Source organism: Protopterus annectens, chromosome 7.part1 (genome assembly GCF_019279795.1).
Source record: "Protopterus annectens isolate FY-2018-M chromosome 7.part1, PAN1.0, whole genome shotgun sequence".
In the NCBI taxonomy this organism is placed as follows: Eukaryota; Metazoa; Chordata; order Ceratodontiformes; family Protopteridae; genus Protopterus; species Protopterus annectens.
The window spans coordinates 183739962-183755764 of NC_056740.1; the positions used below are offsets into that span (position 1 = coordinate 183739962).

Here is a 15803-nt window from a genome sequence, read left to right on the forward strand (position 1 = left end):
TAAGGGTGAAGGTCAATGATGCATAAATCCACTTTCCAAATCTGTTCATCGCCCTAAACTCCCAGTTAGGGGGATAAACAGGGAACCTTCCTTAGCTAGTTCCTTTTTAGTGGCTGCCACTGCCGCCACCATGGCATCTACTGCTAATCCTTTTACCCAGTGCTGGTGGTCCTCAGGAGTGGAGAGTATTTTATCCGGTCTCTAGGGAATTGGTTCTATGGAATCAGGGGCCTTCCAAGCCCGCTGAGTGATCAACTTAATGAGATTGTCAGTGGAGGGAGTCACCCAGGAAATAGATGGGCAAGCCCCAAAGGCTTGCTAGTACACAGATTCCATCAGAGGTAGGGTCTTTCGGCTTCCAGTTACCTCTCTGTTAAGGATCTCTATAATGTCTCCAAAGAAGATGTCTTCCAGGGGTGACCGGGGGAAACTTCCCCATCACTGAAATCCATGTCCTCAGTGATGGACTCTTCAGAGGAGTCCCGGTGTTTCCTCTTACACAGCTTCCTCCCAGGGGGCTCTTCAGTGGGAATATCTAGAGAGGACTCGGAAGAGGGGTGATCCTTACTCGGAATCTCTTGCATCCTTGGAGCTCGCTGTCTGGGCACAGAGGTTGTTGAAAGCTCTGGGTAAGCAAGGGTCATGGAGTAAGACTCAGGTAACACAGCAGCCACCTGAGAACCTGAGGTGGCCAAAGCCCTCTCCATAGCCTGAAAGGCAGGCCCTCATGAGGAGGGATGGAAGCCTGGAAATGAGACAAACGCAGAACCGGGGTCACACCCTTCCCTAACAGACCCACCTCCAAACTGGAGCCAAGGAAAGACCCCCAGCCATCGTAGTTCAAAGAGGTAAGGATAACTCTAAATAAAAAACAGGAGTCGACTCAAACCACCCCAGATCTGATGGAGAAGGCACGATCCCGGGGACCTGTCAGTTCCAAAGGTACAAGGGAGTACGAGCCATGCCCGGAACCAAAGACACGGATGTTGTCAGTGCCGGGACTATAGGAATCTACATGGTTGGAGTCAAAAACTCTAATACCTCCAAGGAGGTTACAGGAGAAAAACATGTTGGAGTGCTGGGGGGATACTCCCCTGCTCCAGGTGGGATTGGGGGCTGAGAGGAAGGAGGAAGACCCCTAGCTGTCAGGAGCTGATCCATCAACCTCACTATGTCTACTTCAGAAAGAATCCTGGAAGAGCAAACACAGTCCGGAGGGAAAGTCTGGCCTTTCTATAAATGGGCTACGAAGTTTACTCAGAAAGGTTTCAATAGACAGGGAATATCTCATCCTGAGTGTGTAGAAAGTTTCAGTCTTCAGCACCAAAGTAGAAGGTATAACCTGCGGAGCGGCAGGAGATGTCGGCACCGACATGGAAACTAAGGAAGCCACCGACATGGAAACTAAGGAAGCCAGTGTTGACACTGGGGTTGTTACTGGTGCCAGTGCTGTAGCCAATGTTGATGGCACCAAAGTAGTTGATGCTGAGGAATCAGTCCGTTCCATGAGTTCCGGAACCTTTGGTTTCAGTTCTGAAGAGAAACCAACAGATGGGTACTTAATTTTCTTAGATGTCGGTACCGATGGAGGCGTCAGCACCAAACGACTGGCTTTGGAACCAAGGCCTGAGGGGACTTATAGGCCTTGGACAAAGCTTCTTCAAAGGGGGCTTTAAGAAGCCCTTTAAGTATGAGTTTATTGCGAAATTCTAACAGGGCCCTAGTACTGAAGCCCAGGCAGATAGAGCAGTCTAAATCCAAATGAGGAGCACCCAAACAAGAATTGTGCCCATCAGAGTTAGGCATTTTTCTGCCGCAATCTTGGCACTGCATAAATCTAGTGGTAGTCTTAGACTTTTCTACCATACTGGAAAAAAGGAAGGCAAAAACCCAATCAAAAAAGGTATACCACACACTCGTACACTCACAGGATCATAAAAAGGGGAACATTTCTACCAATGATGTAGAAAGAATTACCAATCGGTAGTTAGGAAAGGAGAGATGGGGAATTACCAACAATGGTAGAAGAAAAATACCAACAGGTATAGGATATCACAGGAAATAAACCACTTGCACAAGAAAGGTGGGTAGATAAAGGCTAAAGGAATATTAAAGGGTAATACCTAAGACAGAAAATTAAGATAGAAGATAAATAACCTTAAGATTTTACTTACCTGTGAGACAAGAGTCAGATGATGTGTCTTGGTATAAGAGCGGCGAACGAGATCTGAGGTAATGTAGAGAGGGGCATTGTGGGTAGACTCTTAGCTCAAGAGATTTTTGGCTGGCAAGAGCTGTACAATGGCTGAACCGGTTCCAAGGATTGGACCCATAATCCAACCGCCCCAACTGTCAAGAATAGATGAAGACTGACAACATCAGATCAAATGTTTTTCATCACTGGATGAACAACAGCCCAAGTAATCTTGAAAGTAAGTGGGATGTAAAATAATTTGTTAGTCCTGCTGTTGCACATAAGGTCCTACAGTTGATGATGTGATAATGCCAATTATTAGTAGATATAACTGCCATATGGCAGCATGAACGACAAGCAAGTAGTTGAATACAAAAAAAAAAAAAAAACCAAATTCTACGAAAAGAAATATATACAAATCCAACATTGTGAAAGGTACAACATGGGAGAGTACTATGAAATGTACACCAACAAAATCTACAAAATGGATTGCTGCACATTTTTAAACTGTTGAAAAACGTCATGTTTTATGGGCCAACTCCAAGTAATATCTGCATTAGGGAATGCTCATTATAAAACCAAATCCACAAACATGTATACCCTATGATAAAACACGTTTAATTACATTTAGGTCAAAAGGTAAAAATATCTTCTTTAGTAAATAGAGTTTGTTCATTTAGGAAGTACCATTTAACAGTCTTTTACATATTTTTTAGAGGGTCACAATTACAGCTGATATGATGTTACTTTCTTATTGAGTATAGCTAATGGAAGTACAGTACATGTCTGGATAGTTTAATCTATCACAGCTCCCAAGAATCAGGAGACAAGAATCAGTATTGAATCCCCAAATGATGTGGATACTCTACAAAAGGGCCTTACAGAAACAGATGCTTGGTGCCAGAGCCATGGGCTCAAGCTCAATGCCAAGAAATGTACTGTTATCCCCTTTGGGGAAAAACATGTATCCATGAATTACCATATAGGTGGCAGTACACTAAACACAGAAAGTGTGATAAGAGACTTAGGGACACAGGTGGACAGTGGTCTCACCTTCGATAACCACATCGCCACAACAGTCAGGAAATCCTTCTATGTGGCACACCTCATCACGAAGGGCTTTTCATCCAGAAAAAAGGAGGTCATTGTCCCACTGTACTCATCCCTCATTAGACCCATTATAGAATACAACGCCCCATTTGGTATGTACCTCTCAAGACATCTGCAACAACTGGAAAGGCCTCAGAAATACCTCACTAAAAGAATCACAGGCCTAAAGCAGATGCCCTACGCTGACCGCCTTAAAAAACTCCAGCTATACTCTGTCACATATCGTCTACTCAGAGGCGATCTCTGCTTAACATACAAGGCCATGTCAAACCCACAGCTGTTGGACATGCTACACTTAAAGAAATACCAATCCCTCAGAGCTACATGCTCCAGGGATCTAAACCTTGTCATCACAATAAACAAAACATGATGGAGGGATAGGTTCCTGACCCAGAGACTCCCCAGACTCTGGAATAGATTGCCCATACATGTCAAGCAGAGTGCCTCTTTGGATCTCTTCAAGAGGAACCTTGACGATTGGATGGGAAAAAGGAAATTCACCCCAGGGATCACGTCAGTCGCCCTGCTAGACAGGGGTCCAGGAAAGTAAATAATGTGGGAAGAAATAGCCATGGAATTGTTATGGCTAGGCTTGTATAGGCCCTAGGGCTGATAGCCTAGTACCAACCTATGAACCTATAATGAGGATAAAGACCCCAAATCTGTTGCTGATTAATGCTATTAATATTTACTGTTCTACCACAAAATCACATATTTTGGGTGGGACAGAACACAATTTTTAGACAAAAATCAGGGATGTAAAAAAATTTAATACAGCACAAGTTAAAAAGTATGCATACTATTTAAAGCTACACCTCACCATTCCTGATAAATTACATTTCATTTTATAACTCAAGAAAGCGTTTGGTCTTATAAACTCATATCCCCTTACTATTATTAGTCTATTTTTGTTATTACAATTTAATATGGATGCTGTATTTCCTACCTAAAAGGTTTTACACAGGTTTTCCTCATGTCAAAATTCACACATCACATTTACACTCCTTACACAAACTTTTACTCAACATAAACTTTTCCAAAGGAGCACAGTATGGCACATTATTATTCACCTCCATCTCCATTTGTTTTATAGTTTTTTTTTAAATCTATTATTTAAAAAAATGTGCGACTGCAATGAAAGTAAAAGAAATTGACTCATACATAATATATTTTCAGCTGTTCGGCCATTCAAAGGAGTTCCCAAAACCTAAGTCCAATTATTCTAAAAAATTCATAATTTAGTTTAAAAAATAATGAATGGATCAATGCTGTGAGCGATTTATACTATTACCGCTACCCACAGACAAATCTGGTGACCTTCCAGACTTTATAAAGCTACCTGAAAGAGAAATAAAGTGCCTATGAAGATCAGGGGCATTTGCTTCTGTTAACATCCCTGGTAAGTACTGAGTCTGCCACATATTTCTAGCATTTATCTCACTTTCTTTCACTCAAAATCAAATTACCATGTTTGTCCTAATCAGGGTCAGTTTAGGATAAAGGGAATAAACAGAGAATGAACAAACTAGTGGTTTTCATTTTTTTATTTTCCTCATCCAACTGCAGCTTTTTGGGGGCCCTCACCTAGTCAAGGATGATCAGGGGACCCACTGCAATCACTGTTTCATTAATGTTTAACAAGAGTTATGGCAGGACAAAGTGGACAGGGTGAAAAAAAATCCAAAATGGTCACAAAGCAGCTTTAACTGACAGCTCACACAGTGTACATTTTGTCCTGTTCTTACCTTAAAAATGTACTCAGCTTCTCCCACAGACAGAGCTAATCATTTTGCAGTCAGAGAATGCAACACAAATAGCTGTTGACTGGCCCTACCTAAAACTTTTTTTTAAAACTCTGAAAAAAACAAATGTAAAGTAAACAATAAAAATATAAAGTGCAACAAACTGAAATAAAACAAAAGCAAAATACAAAAAACAATGTAGGTACACAAACTGTAACTAAAGAAATCCAAATTTGTCACTGATCAGACTTACCTGGCAGCACGTAAAGTAGCCACCTAGAAGAAACGTATATTAGCACATAAAGAACATGCATACTTTATACACAGACTGACAGGAGGTGAGGTGTGGTTTAGCACCCCTTGTTCCTTATGGATAGAGATAATATGTAAATTATCTGTCCACATCTGCGTTATCTGTACTTAAATCATAAGGGCTAAAACCTTAAATGAAATGCAGGACCATGCTTTTAATGAGCCTTATGTATCAACAGCCTGGTAAGTACCTATGAAACTATGAAGGGGTGAATCAAGGATCTTACAGCTATGATGCAAAGGCTTGAATCACTAAGACACCATACCTTTTTCTGAGGTAGGTCCTTCTTGGAATGAACACCTCTACAAATTAAATCACCTAACTTTAAAAAAAAACACCTGGGTCACATTATTTTCACCTTCATGACGCAATGACAATGCTTTAACGCTTTGGACAGCACAGGTGTTTAGTTTAAATTTTACTATGTTGTGTGACACACATCTCATCAACAGCATGTATTCCCTTGTACTTGTTATACACTGATTCAATATATGTTTGCACCTGTCCTATGCAGAAGTTGTGACTAACAAGGGACCCAAAACTAGGATCAGACCCAACCCACTTAACAAAGAACTGGGATTGACATGAGAATTGGGGGAGCACAAAGGTTAGACACACCCTCCTAACTTAAATGCTTATCCCAGTAGGGTGCTGCATTCGGCCGATATTTGGGGTGTCCAGTAGAAAAGTATTTTAAACAATAAACCGACCTTTGCACTAATACTTTACAACAGAGAAAGAAGGGTTACCTCAAAGCTGAGCTTTGCAGTGAATGGGTCATCTTCCATCTCGTCAATGATGTCATCACCAAGTCTAAGAGTCTGTGCATCTAGTTGCATTTGCTAAGGAGATAACCTGACGTGGCAACCGAGAGTGAGTGAGAAAAACACATACACATCCCTCTGTTTACCTCATGCAATTTTGTTACTACAGAAAGAACAAATGAAGTTAACTAATAATATTTTAGCATTTTCACTTACAAGACTGGTATCAACACTTTAGCAATTCTTGAAATGCAATACATTTCTGTTGATGTCCATTCTGTATGAGAAGTAAAACAAGGGTATTCAAATAATAAAATAACACAGAATAATGTAATATACCATGTGCAATATGCTTTGTGTAGTATCATTGAGACTGGTAAGGATAGAGTAAACTCCACTCCTAAGCAGTAGGTATAGCTTTGACAGTGGACTAAAAGTGAAAAACACTGGATCTATGTCTCAACTTACATTAATGACTGGAGTCTTGCCAGAGGGACAGACCCATTAAAAAGCAATGCACTTATTTTGATATTTAACTGAGATAGTCTGAATGGGAATAGCATAGCCTATTTTCTTCAGAGGTCTGGGGAAAAAAATTCACAGGAGCGATCAACAATACAGCTTGAATGGACTTCCAAGATGGGTGCACAATGAGTAACAGCTTAATTCTAGCTCTCCAAATATGAAAATGGACATTCAGAAGAGAGACAGTGGACTTGTACTTCTATGTACATTTTAGTAACTGGCTAGTAATGGTACTGCCTGGAAAAAAGAAATACAAAGGGCCTGAAAGAAAATCATCTACAGAAGGTGAGGAAAAAAAACATCAACTTGGAAGAGGTTTGCAGCTGTTCAGCAAAAAAGCAGTGCAAGCTCCAGACATAACTTCCAGTAACCTAAAGGAAATATAAAGGAAAACAACTGCAAACAGACCTAATTAAAATAAATGAAACACTGATGGAGTATATCAACTGAAATAACACAAGACTGAAAAAAAATGGAAGATATTCAGATGAGGTGATAAAACTGCAAAAATCAGAGGTTGAAATGAAGAAAAGGTTGGCTGAACATGAGACTGCTTAAGAGATGTTCCAAAAACAACAGAATTAAAGGACAGAGCACATAGGGAAAATGTGAGATTTTCTGCTGTACCACAGAAACTGGAAGAAATAGACTGTATTCATTTTATGAAAGCACAAATAAGCAACTGGACTGGTATTCCACAGCGGTAGTTGTTAATTGAAAGGGCACATATTGCGTATTCTCCAATCCTAGTCATGAAAAAGCAACCTAGACCTTTAATAGTAAAGATGCAATCCTGCCAGCAGAAGGAGACAAAACTGTAGCAGAAGGACAAAGTACTAAAAGTGGAAGACAGCAGAATGTTTGTGGAGAATGATTACTCACTGTATACCAGGCAGAAGGGGAGTAAATGTATTCCATTATGCAGGAAATGTCGAGAAGCAGGCATGAGATTCAAACTGCTGTACCCAGCTATCTTCAAAATATTCTTTCCTGGAGGGACAAAACCATTTTTTGATGCAGTACATGCTAAGGAAGAAATACAAGAGTATGTCCAATAAAAAGTGATGTATGAATCAGAAGGAGATTCTGCTTCTTGTTATTCTGGTAATAAAGACCAGAGTTAGACTGTGTCAGGGAAATCTTTTTCAATGTTTCAATGGAAAATGCTTGAGAGAAAGAAAAAAGCACATGAGATGACTAAAAGAATTGACAGTACGTTGGAAATTACACAGCAGCAGGAGCTGGGAGATGGAGATGGACAGGAATAAAATCAGTATCTTGGAAACTGACAAATGTGGGATTACAAAGCAATAATTATATGTGTGAAATACGACAAAACAAGAAAATCTGAAAATATTGTATTTTTCTGACTTTGTTAAATTTGTAGGGGACTCTAAAGCATATTCCCTACTTCATGTCATTAATGTTTGGAAAAATACTTAGGAGAGGGGAAGAGGAGTGAGAAAGTTAACTGCAAGCACATCATTTTTTTCTTAACAGTAATATTTTATAGTGCATGATTTTCTTTGCATGTTATAAAGTAAAGCTTTCACAATTATTTTAAGTGTAATGGGGATACTAGTGTAAACAGGTGCTCGTGTTTTTTTCCACTTCTTTTCTCTTTCTCCTTGTTCAGTTTTAAGAAACCCAGGCACTGGTCAATGTAAGAAAAAAAGTCTGATCAAAAGAGCATGACAAAAGAAAAAAATAAATACTTTTTCTCATTCTTGTATAGGTGAATGACTGGATTAAGGCCCTTAGCTCGACAAAAAAAAAAAAAACAAATTTAAGAGAAAGCACGTAAATTAAAAAGAACATCGAATATTATACAGCTTTTTTCTAGCAAATAAATGTATGCTTTTAGTTACAACTTTCTATCTGGTCCTCATGTCTCCATAAAGACAAACTGATAGAAAGAAATGGCTAGGAGATAATGTTTGCTAAAAGCATTCAAGTGTTTTCCCATCTGGGAGAGTTATATAGATAAGACAAAACCAGACAGCACTTAGTAGAAGCACAGGCTGTAACATGTGTCTTGGCATGGATAACCTTTCTTTTACGTTAACCAAAGTCTGTCAATACTGCTGTCAGTTAGAGACACTAGCTCCAATTAGGAAGGTAAAACTTCAATATTTGAAGATGTACACAGTTTTGTGCGTTATCATTAAGTTAATAGGTTTTAGGGTGTGTGGTTTTTTTTTGAGGGTAGAGTTTTGAAGAAATTAATGAAAATATTTGACATAGAAGATGTGAATTCAGTACTAGGAGTTTGCAGTGAATTTATATATTATTCCCCAAGATGCATAAACTGGGCTAGGCTACAGAGAATGTACATTTCACAAGAACATGTGCATTTAATTGAAAGTTTTGCAGATGTGACATAGGCTCAAATGGACATGATGAAACAACTGTAGAAAAGTTCAATCTGCCAAACAGTGTATGCACATAACACAAAAACTGGAAATAGACACTTAAAGTTGTTAGACATAAAAGGTGGGATTAATAACTTTTTAACAAAGTGATGCTTTCTGTAATGTCTTTAAACTGCAATGGTCTCACAGATAAGTATAAAAAACAATGAGTAGTCAACTATATTAAAATGTAAAGTGCAAATCACTATGCTACATGGGACACTATTGGAAAGAACTGAACATGTGAATTTGATAAAAAAAGTTTTTTAGGACTGTTATTCAGCGGAACACTTGGGACAAAGGAAAAGAGGAGTACTTTTGCTCCAATAATGATAGAAGAGGATAAAAAGATTGTGAAGATCAGGGAAAGATGGGCAAAGGCTGCCAGCCTAGTCAAACAGAATTTGATACCTAATTCTATCATTTGTATAAATAAATGTAAAATACAGGCTTGTGTTTTTAAATGAAAGAAAATACTGTACAATGTGAACTTCAAGATTGATGCAACATTGCCATCTGCTGTAAGGAAAATCAAGCCAAGCATTTCAAATGTTCTTTGAAGTTACAATTATCTAAAAAAAAGCGGCGCCGAAGCATCTGGCTGAACACATTCTTTCTATTGTCTTAACTTAAGGAATAACTGTTAGAGTATACATGTGAAATGTCTTTTATTGCTGTAGTTTCCTGAGCAGGTGTTAGCTTGCTAAATAATGCAGTTTGTGGCCTGGGAACTCCAGACTAAATGTCAAGATGATGTAATGTGAATACTGGGAAAACCTAAGTGTCAAAATGATGTAATTTGGGAGGGCCTTAGCAGAGCTGTTTGTTAGTGTTTTAAAAACTATTGTTCAGCGAGAGACTGAAAGCATTCTGTCTTGGACCATCAACACCAGTACTGCTTATGCTCTATATATGTATGTAAGTAAGATTATAGCACTGTGTTTTCTCTTAACAATAGCTAAAGATTAGAAAGTTAGATTAAGTGTTTTCCTTTGGCATCAGACCTGTCCTACTGTACTGTTTTAAGTTTCTGTGTGATCTCTGAACTCTTAGATATCTCTGTGGTGTAGTAGTATTGTCTTGTGTTTTAATTATTTATTTTTAAATATTTTAAAAAACTTTACCCGTGGCTGGTTTGAGTAGAGATAAGTTAGGCTCTAGAGTACACTGCATATTTATAGAGGTTATCGTAATAGGCCACTCTAAAAAAAGCCTTAGACTGAATAGTCACATTACCAATTGGATAGTAATATTGCACAGTTATAATTGGACACCCTTTCAAGGGTCTTTGGGTAGCTGATAATATTAGCTGGTGGTGGCAGGAATTACTACCATATATCCTGGGTAAAGGGGCACAGCTAGATAATCTGTGTCAGCCTTTCCCAGCAGTGTCTGTGAAGTTGTATAAATTCTTCTCTCAAAGTGTGGGTGTGTGTCAGCTACCGGGGCAGGGACATGAAGCACTGGTTGGGCAGAGAGGGTACTGGAGGTTAGCTTGCCAGCTAGGCTGAAATCTGGACCCTATAGCTGTGCCAGTGGGGAGTCTTATTGGGGACCTGGACAGCAAAGGAGTAACCAGCCTCAGACTGACTGTGATCTCTGTGTGCACTTAAGGGAAATGGTACTTTACTGTGTGTATTAGTTATCCTTTCCTCTTCTAGGAGATGACGTCCCGGGTGTTAGTGGTGAGGATTGAGGCTCCTTGATTGATGGGCCAGGGCACGGCCATCACAAGTGGTGGCAGTGGTTGAGATAAGATAACCTCACAAGTGCTTGGCAGTGTTGTGGGTAGAGTGAATCCTGTAGCTTATGTACAGTGATCTCTGAAAGTGTTTTGTACTCTAAATCAGCCACGCAGTGTATACTCAGAGTTCAGATCACAATTGTTTTATTTCATTTGTTAGCTTAGTTAGCCAGGGTGAGCAGGTAGCATGTTAGCACAGGAGCATGGAAAGCTGACAAGGAGCCAGCTGGTGGAGATATGCCAGGGTAGGGGACTGGTGCATGGAAACCTGACTAAGACAGACCTGATTGCAGCCTTGGTTACAACTGCATCAACAAACAGCATCCAGGAGGACAATCAGACTGGCAGTGGAAATGCAATATCCTTGAAGAATGGACAGCTCAACCTTTCTGCAAAGGACAATCAGACTGGCAGTGGAGATACAATATCCTCGGGGAATGGACAGCTCAACCTTTTTGCAGTGGACATAAAAATCCATCTGGAGCTAAAGAGACTTGAGCTGGAGGCAAGGCGTTTGAAGATTGAAGCCGAAAAAAAGAAGCATCAGAAAAAGTATAAGAGGGAAATGCTGACTCTTCGCCAGAGTCATGGAGGTAATGGGGAAGGAAGCAACTGGACCCCAGAAGCACAACAGGTCAGTAAATTTCTTCAGCAATTTAAATAGGGGATAATATTAACAGTTTCACTCATATGTTTGAAAGGGTATGCAAACAGTATAGTGATGACCAAAGGCTCTGGGTACGGTTCCTGACCCCTTTACTCCATGGGAAAGTTGTAACTTGTATATCACAAATGCCTGACTCTGTCTGTTTTGATTATACTGCTGTAAAGAAATGTCTGTTACAATGTTTTAAGCTAACACCTGAAAAAAGTTTTGTGAGCATAGACGCAAGGCAGATGAAAATGTATGTGAATATGTTGTTGAACTGAGCACTTATTTTCATAGCTGGGTGTGTGGATGTCAGGTCACCACTTCTGAAGGGCTGACTGACCTTTTAGTGAGGGAACAAGCCCTTAGCACTTTGCCTGAGGACATGAGGATCTGGTTAGCTGATAGACAATATGCTACTTCAGATGAGTTGGGGAAGAAGGGAGACCTATACCTGACCAGCAGGGCAGCCCTGCACAGGAAGGGGACCCCCCAGTACTCCTCATGGGGCTAAAGGAACCCATGGTGGGCAGCACAGACTGCCCCAACAGAATCCGCCAGTAGCAGGGGAAGCCACTAGTCAAGGTATACATCCAGAGCCTAGGGTGAAATGTTTTGAATGCAACCAGTGGGGCCATGTGGCATACAGGTGTCCACGGAGGCAAGGAGGGGTACCAAAGGTGAGAGAGCCAGTAAGTGGGAAAGACAAAATGCCAATAGTGGGTTGTCTTGAGACAACAGGTGTATGGAACTACCATCCTGCAGATGACCTGAGAGGGAAGAATTTGGATGAGACAGTACCATGTAGTTATGCAGTTATATGCAGTGAGGCTAGGAGACAAGTATGTGGATCTGGTAGCCTGGAGGAGACCCAGACAGACTGCATACTTGAAGCCAGGACTGCTGAGTTGGTTACTTCAGGGAGTGAGCTCCACTATAGCAGTGAGACTGAATGTGAGCCACAGCTGCTTGTGGGTACTGATGTTCCCTTAGACAGGGTAACTGCAAAGGTACAGGTGAGTAGTAGTATCCAGGCTGACAGTCAGGCACTGCTGTCAGAGGATGCCAGACTTCCTATGGAAGGGGAGCTGGGAAGAATTACAAGGAAAGAGTTGAGACAGGCTCAACTCTCAGACCCTATATTGCAAGGCCTGAGGCAGGTAGCTAGGGAGGCACCTGATTCTCAAGGGAAGGGGGAATCTGTATACTGGAACAAAAGGTTACTGTACAGAGCGTGGACCCCTGAGGAAGGGCTAGAAGATGAGAGAGTACAGCAGTTGGCAGTGCCTAGAGCTTACCATCTGGCGCTTGTAACCATAGCCAATGATATTCCCTTTGCAGGTCATATGGGCATAAAATGTACAAAGAGGCGTATTATGCAAAACTTCTATTGGCCTGGAATTTCCAGAGATGTAACAGGGTACTGCAGGATCTGTGAGCAGTGCCAAAAGGTAGGCAAGGCAGGAGACAAGGTGAGAGCTCCTTTGATGCCTTTGCCTGTAACTGAGGAGCAATTTCAGAGGGTAGCTATGGATATTGTGGGTCCTTTGAGTACCCCAAGTTCCACAGGGAAAAAGTATATCCCAGTGGTAGTGGATTATGCTAGATGATACCCTGAGGCAGTGGCTTTGTCCACCATAGAGGCAGAGAAGGTGGCAAATGCTTTGTTAGAGATTTTCAGCAGGGTAGGTTTCCTAAAAGAAATACTGACTGACCGAGGTGCCAATTTCATGTCAGACCTGCTGGCTTGTCTGTGGAAGTCCTGTGGGGTGAAGCACATGAAGACCACCCCCTACCATGCCCATACTAATGGTCTTGATGAGAGGTTAAACTCTACAATCAAGTCTATGCTACAGGCATTTGCAGATCAGCTTAAGAGGGAGTGGGACAAATATTTGCCCCATCTGTTGTTTACTTACAAAGAGGTTCCCCAGGATTCCACAGGCTTTTCACCCATTGAGTTGCTGCATGGGCATAGGGTGAGGGGACCTCTAGATTTAATTTGAGATGAGTGGGAAGGTGAGTGTGAGTCTTACAAGGAGTCTGTTGTGGCATACGTCCTAAACCTCAGGACAAGGCTCAGGGAACTCAAGGGCTTAGCCCAGGAGAACCTGACAGAAGCCCAACAACATAAAAAGGTGTGGTATGACAGGAATGCTCGAGCTAGAGAATAAGCTGCAGTGCAGCAGGTGATTGTTCTCATTCCTGTCAGAACCAAGAAGCTGCAAGCAGTTAGGGAGGGACCCTACATGTTGGTAAGAAAGGCAAGTGATGTTAATTACATGGTGGAAGTGCTAGGCAGAAGGCAGTGGCACAAATTGTACCATGGTAACATGATGAAACCTTACAATGATAGGGAGGCCCTTGTGCTAAGCATTTGCAGTGGATTGCAGGAGGAGTCTGAGGGAGATCTGGGGACTGATCCCCTCAGTGAGGCTCGAGCTGACACCTCAGTGCAAGGGGTAGCAATGTCCCAGCAGCTATCTCCTACCCAGGTTTGGGGAATCCAAGCAGTGTTGCAGGAATTTGGGGAAATGTTCACTGGGAAACCAGGGTACACCCACTTGGTGCAGCACCTGAGAGAGTCAAACAGACTCTGAGGGAGGAGGGAGGAGGTACAGGAGATGTTGGAACTAGGGGTAATTCAAGAGTCCAATAGTCCCTGGGCCTCGCCAGTGGTGTTGGTGCCATAGAAGGATGGCAGCACCAGGTTCTGTGTGGATTAGAGGAAATTAAATAGTCACACAGAGTCAGATGCTTACCCCATGCCCTGGGCAGATAAGGCCCTAGAGCAGCTAGGTGGGGCTAAGTATCTTACAACCACTGATCTTAACAAGGGTTACTGGCAGGTGCCCTTGACTCCCAGTGCTAGAGAGAAGTCAGCCTTTGTGACTCCTTTTGGCTTGTATGAGTTCACAAAGATGCCCTTCGGGATGAAGAATGCCCCAGCGACTTTCCAGAGGCTGGTGGATAATATCCTAGTAGGAGCAGGAGGGTTTGCCCTTACTTACCTAGATGATACTGCCATCTACAGCCATTCCTGGCAAGAGCACCTTCAGCATGTCAGGGAGGTACTGGGCAGACTACAGAGGGCTGGGCTGACCATTAAGTCGAGCAAATGTCAGGTGGGTATGGCAGAGGTCTCCTACCTAGGACATAGAGTGGAGAGTGGTAAGATAAGGCCATAACCTGTCAAAGTGGAAGCTATTCAGGAATGGCCTGCACCTGTTACCAAAAAGCAGGTGAGGGCATTCCTAGGGACAGCAGGGTACTACAGAAAGTTCATCCCCAGTTAAAGTACCATAGCTGCTCCCCTCACAGACCTGACAAAGAAAAACAAGCCAGATACGGTTGTGTGGACCCCAGCATGTGAGCAGGCATTTCAGAACCTTAAAGAAGCTTTGGGAGGACCCCCTGCGTTAGCCAGTCCAGATTACAGCAAAGAATTTGTTGTGCAAGTGGATGCTTCGAACCATGGGGTGGGGACTGCACCTAGCCAGATTTCCTCAGAGGGGGAAGAGCACCCAGTGGTTTATCTCAGTCGTAGGCTCCAACCCAGGGAGGAATGCTATGCAGCTGTAGAAAAGGAATGTCTAGCTATAGTGTGGGCATTGCAGAAACTTCAGCCTTATCTGTATGGAAGAAAATTCACTGTAATGACAGATCACAACCCTCTAACATGGTTAAACATAGCCAGTCAGCAAAATGCCAAGTTGCTAATATGGAGCCTGGGGTTGCAAGCATATGATGTGTCAGTGCAGCACCACAGTGGGAGTAGCAATGCAGATGGGCTCTCAAGACAGGGAATGGGGTGAGGTACACTCAGATAGACCTAACCCTCTCAAGCGGCGTTTCTCAAGGCTCACTTGAAAAACTAGCTTGAGTTCTCCAGGAGGGAAGAGATGTGAAGATTGGGGAAAATGGGCAAAGGCTGCCAGCCTAGTCATACAGAATTTTATTTATTTATTTATTTTATTTTACATTTGTTGTCTGGGATAGTCTGACTGGAATCATGTCCATTTTCAGCGGAGGCCTGGGGAGAAAAGCTCCAAGACAGACAATTACAAATAAAAACAGCTATAAACAATGTAGACATTTTACAAATCTGATATATACAAAGAATGTAAAAGCAAGTTCATAGGATAAAGTTTCCCTTAGGTTAAACACGGGAAATTTTAACAGTATTTTGAGAAATAATTTCATACATAATTCTATCATTTGTATAAATAAATGTTAAATACAGGCTTGTGTTTTTAGATGAAAGAAAACACTGTAAAATGTGAACTTCAAGATTGTTGCAACATTGCCATCTGCTGTAAGGAAAATCAAGCCAAGCATTTCAAATGTTCTT

At 41.7% G+C, this 15803-nt stretch overlaps 1 protein-coding gene across 1 annotated transcript in view; it reads right to left on the bottom strand.

Annotated features, from left to right (window-relative positions):
• IFT122 (intraflagellar transport 122) overlaps window positions 1-15803 on the bottom strand; it is a 2412356-nt gene that overhangs the window by 226157 nt on the left and 2170396 nt on the right. The window contains exon 27 of the mRNA XM_044078630.1: window positions 6109-6188. Coding sequence (XP_043934565.1) covers window positions 6109-6188 — 80 coding nt within the window. The remainder of the gene's footprint in view (window positions 1-6108; window positions 6189-15803) is intronic.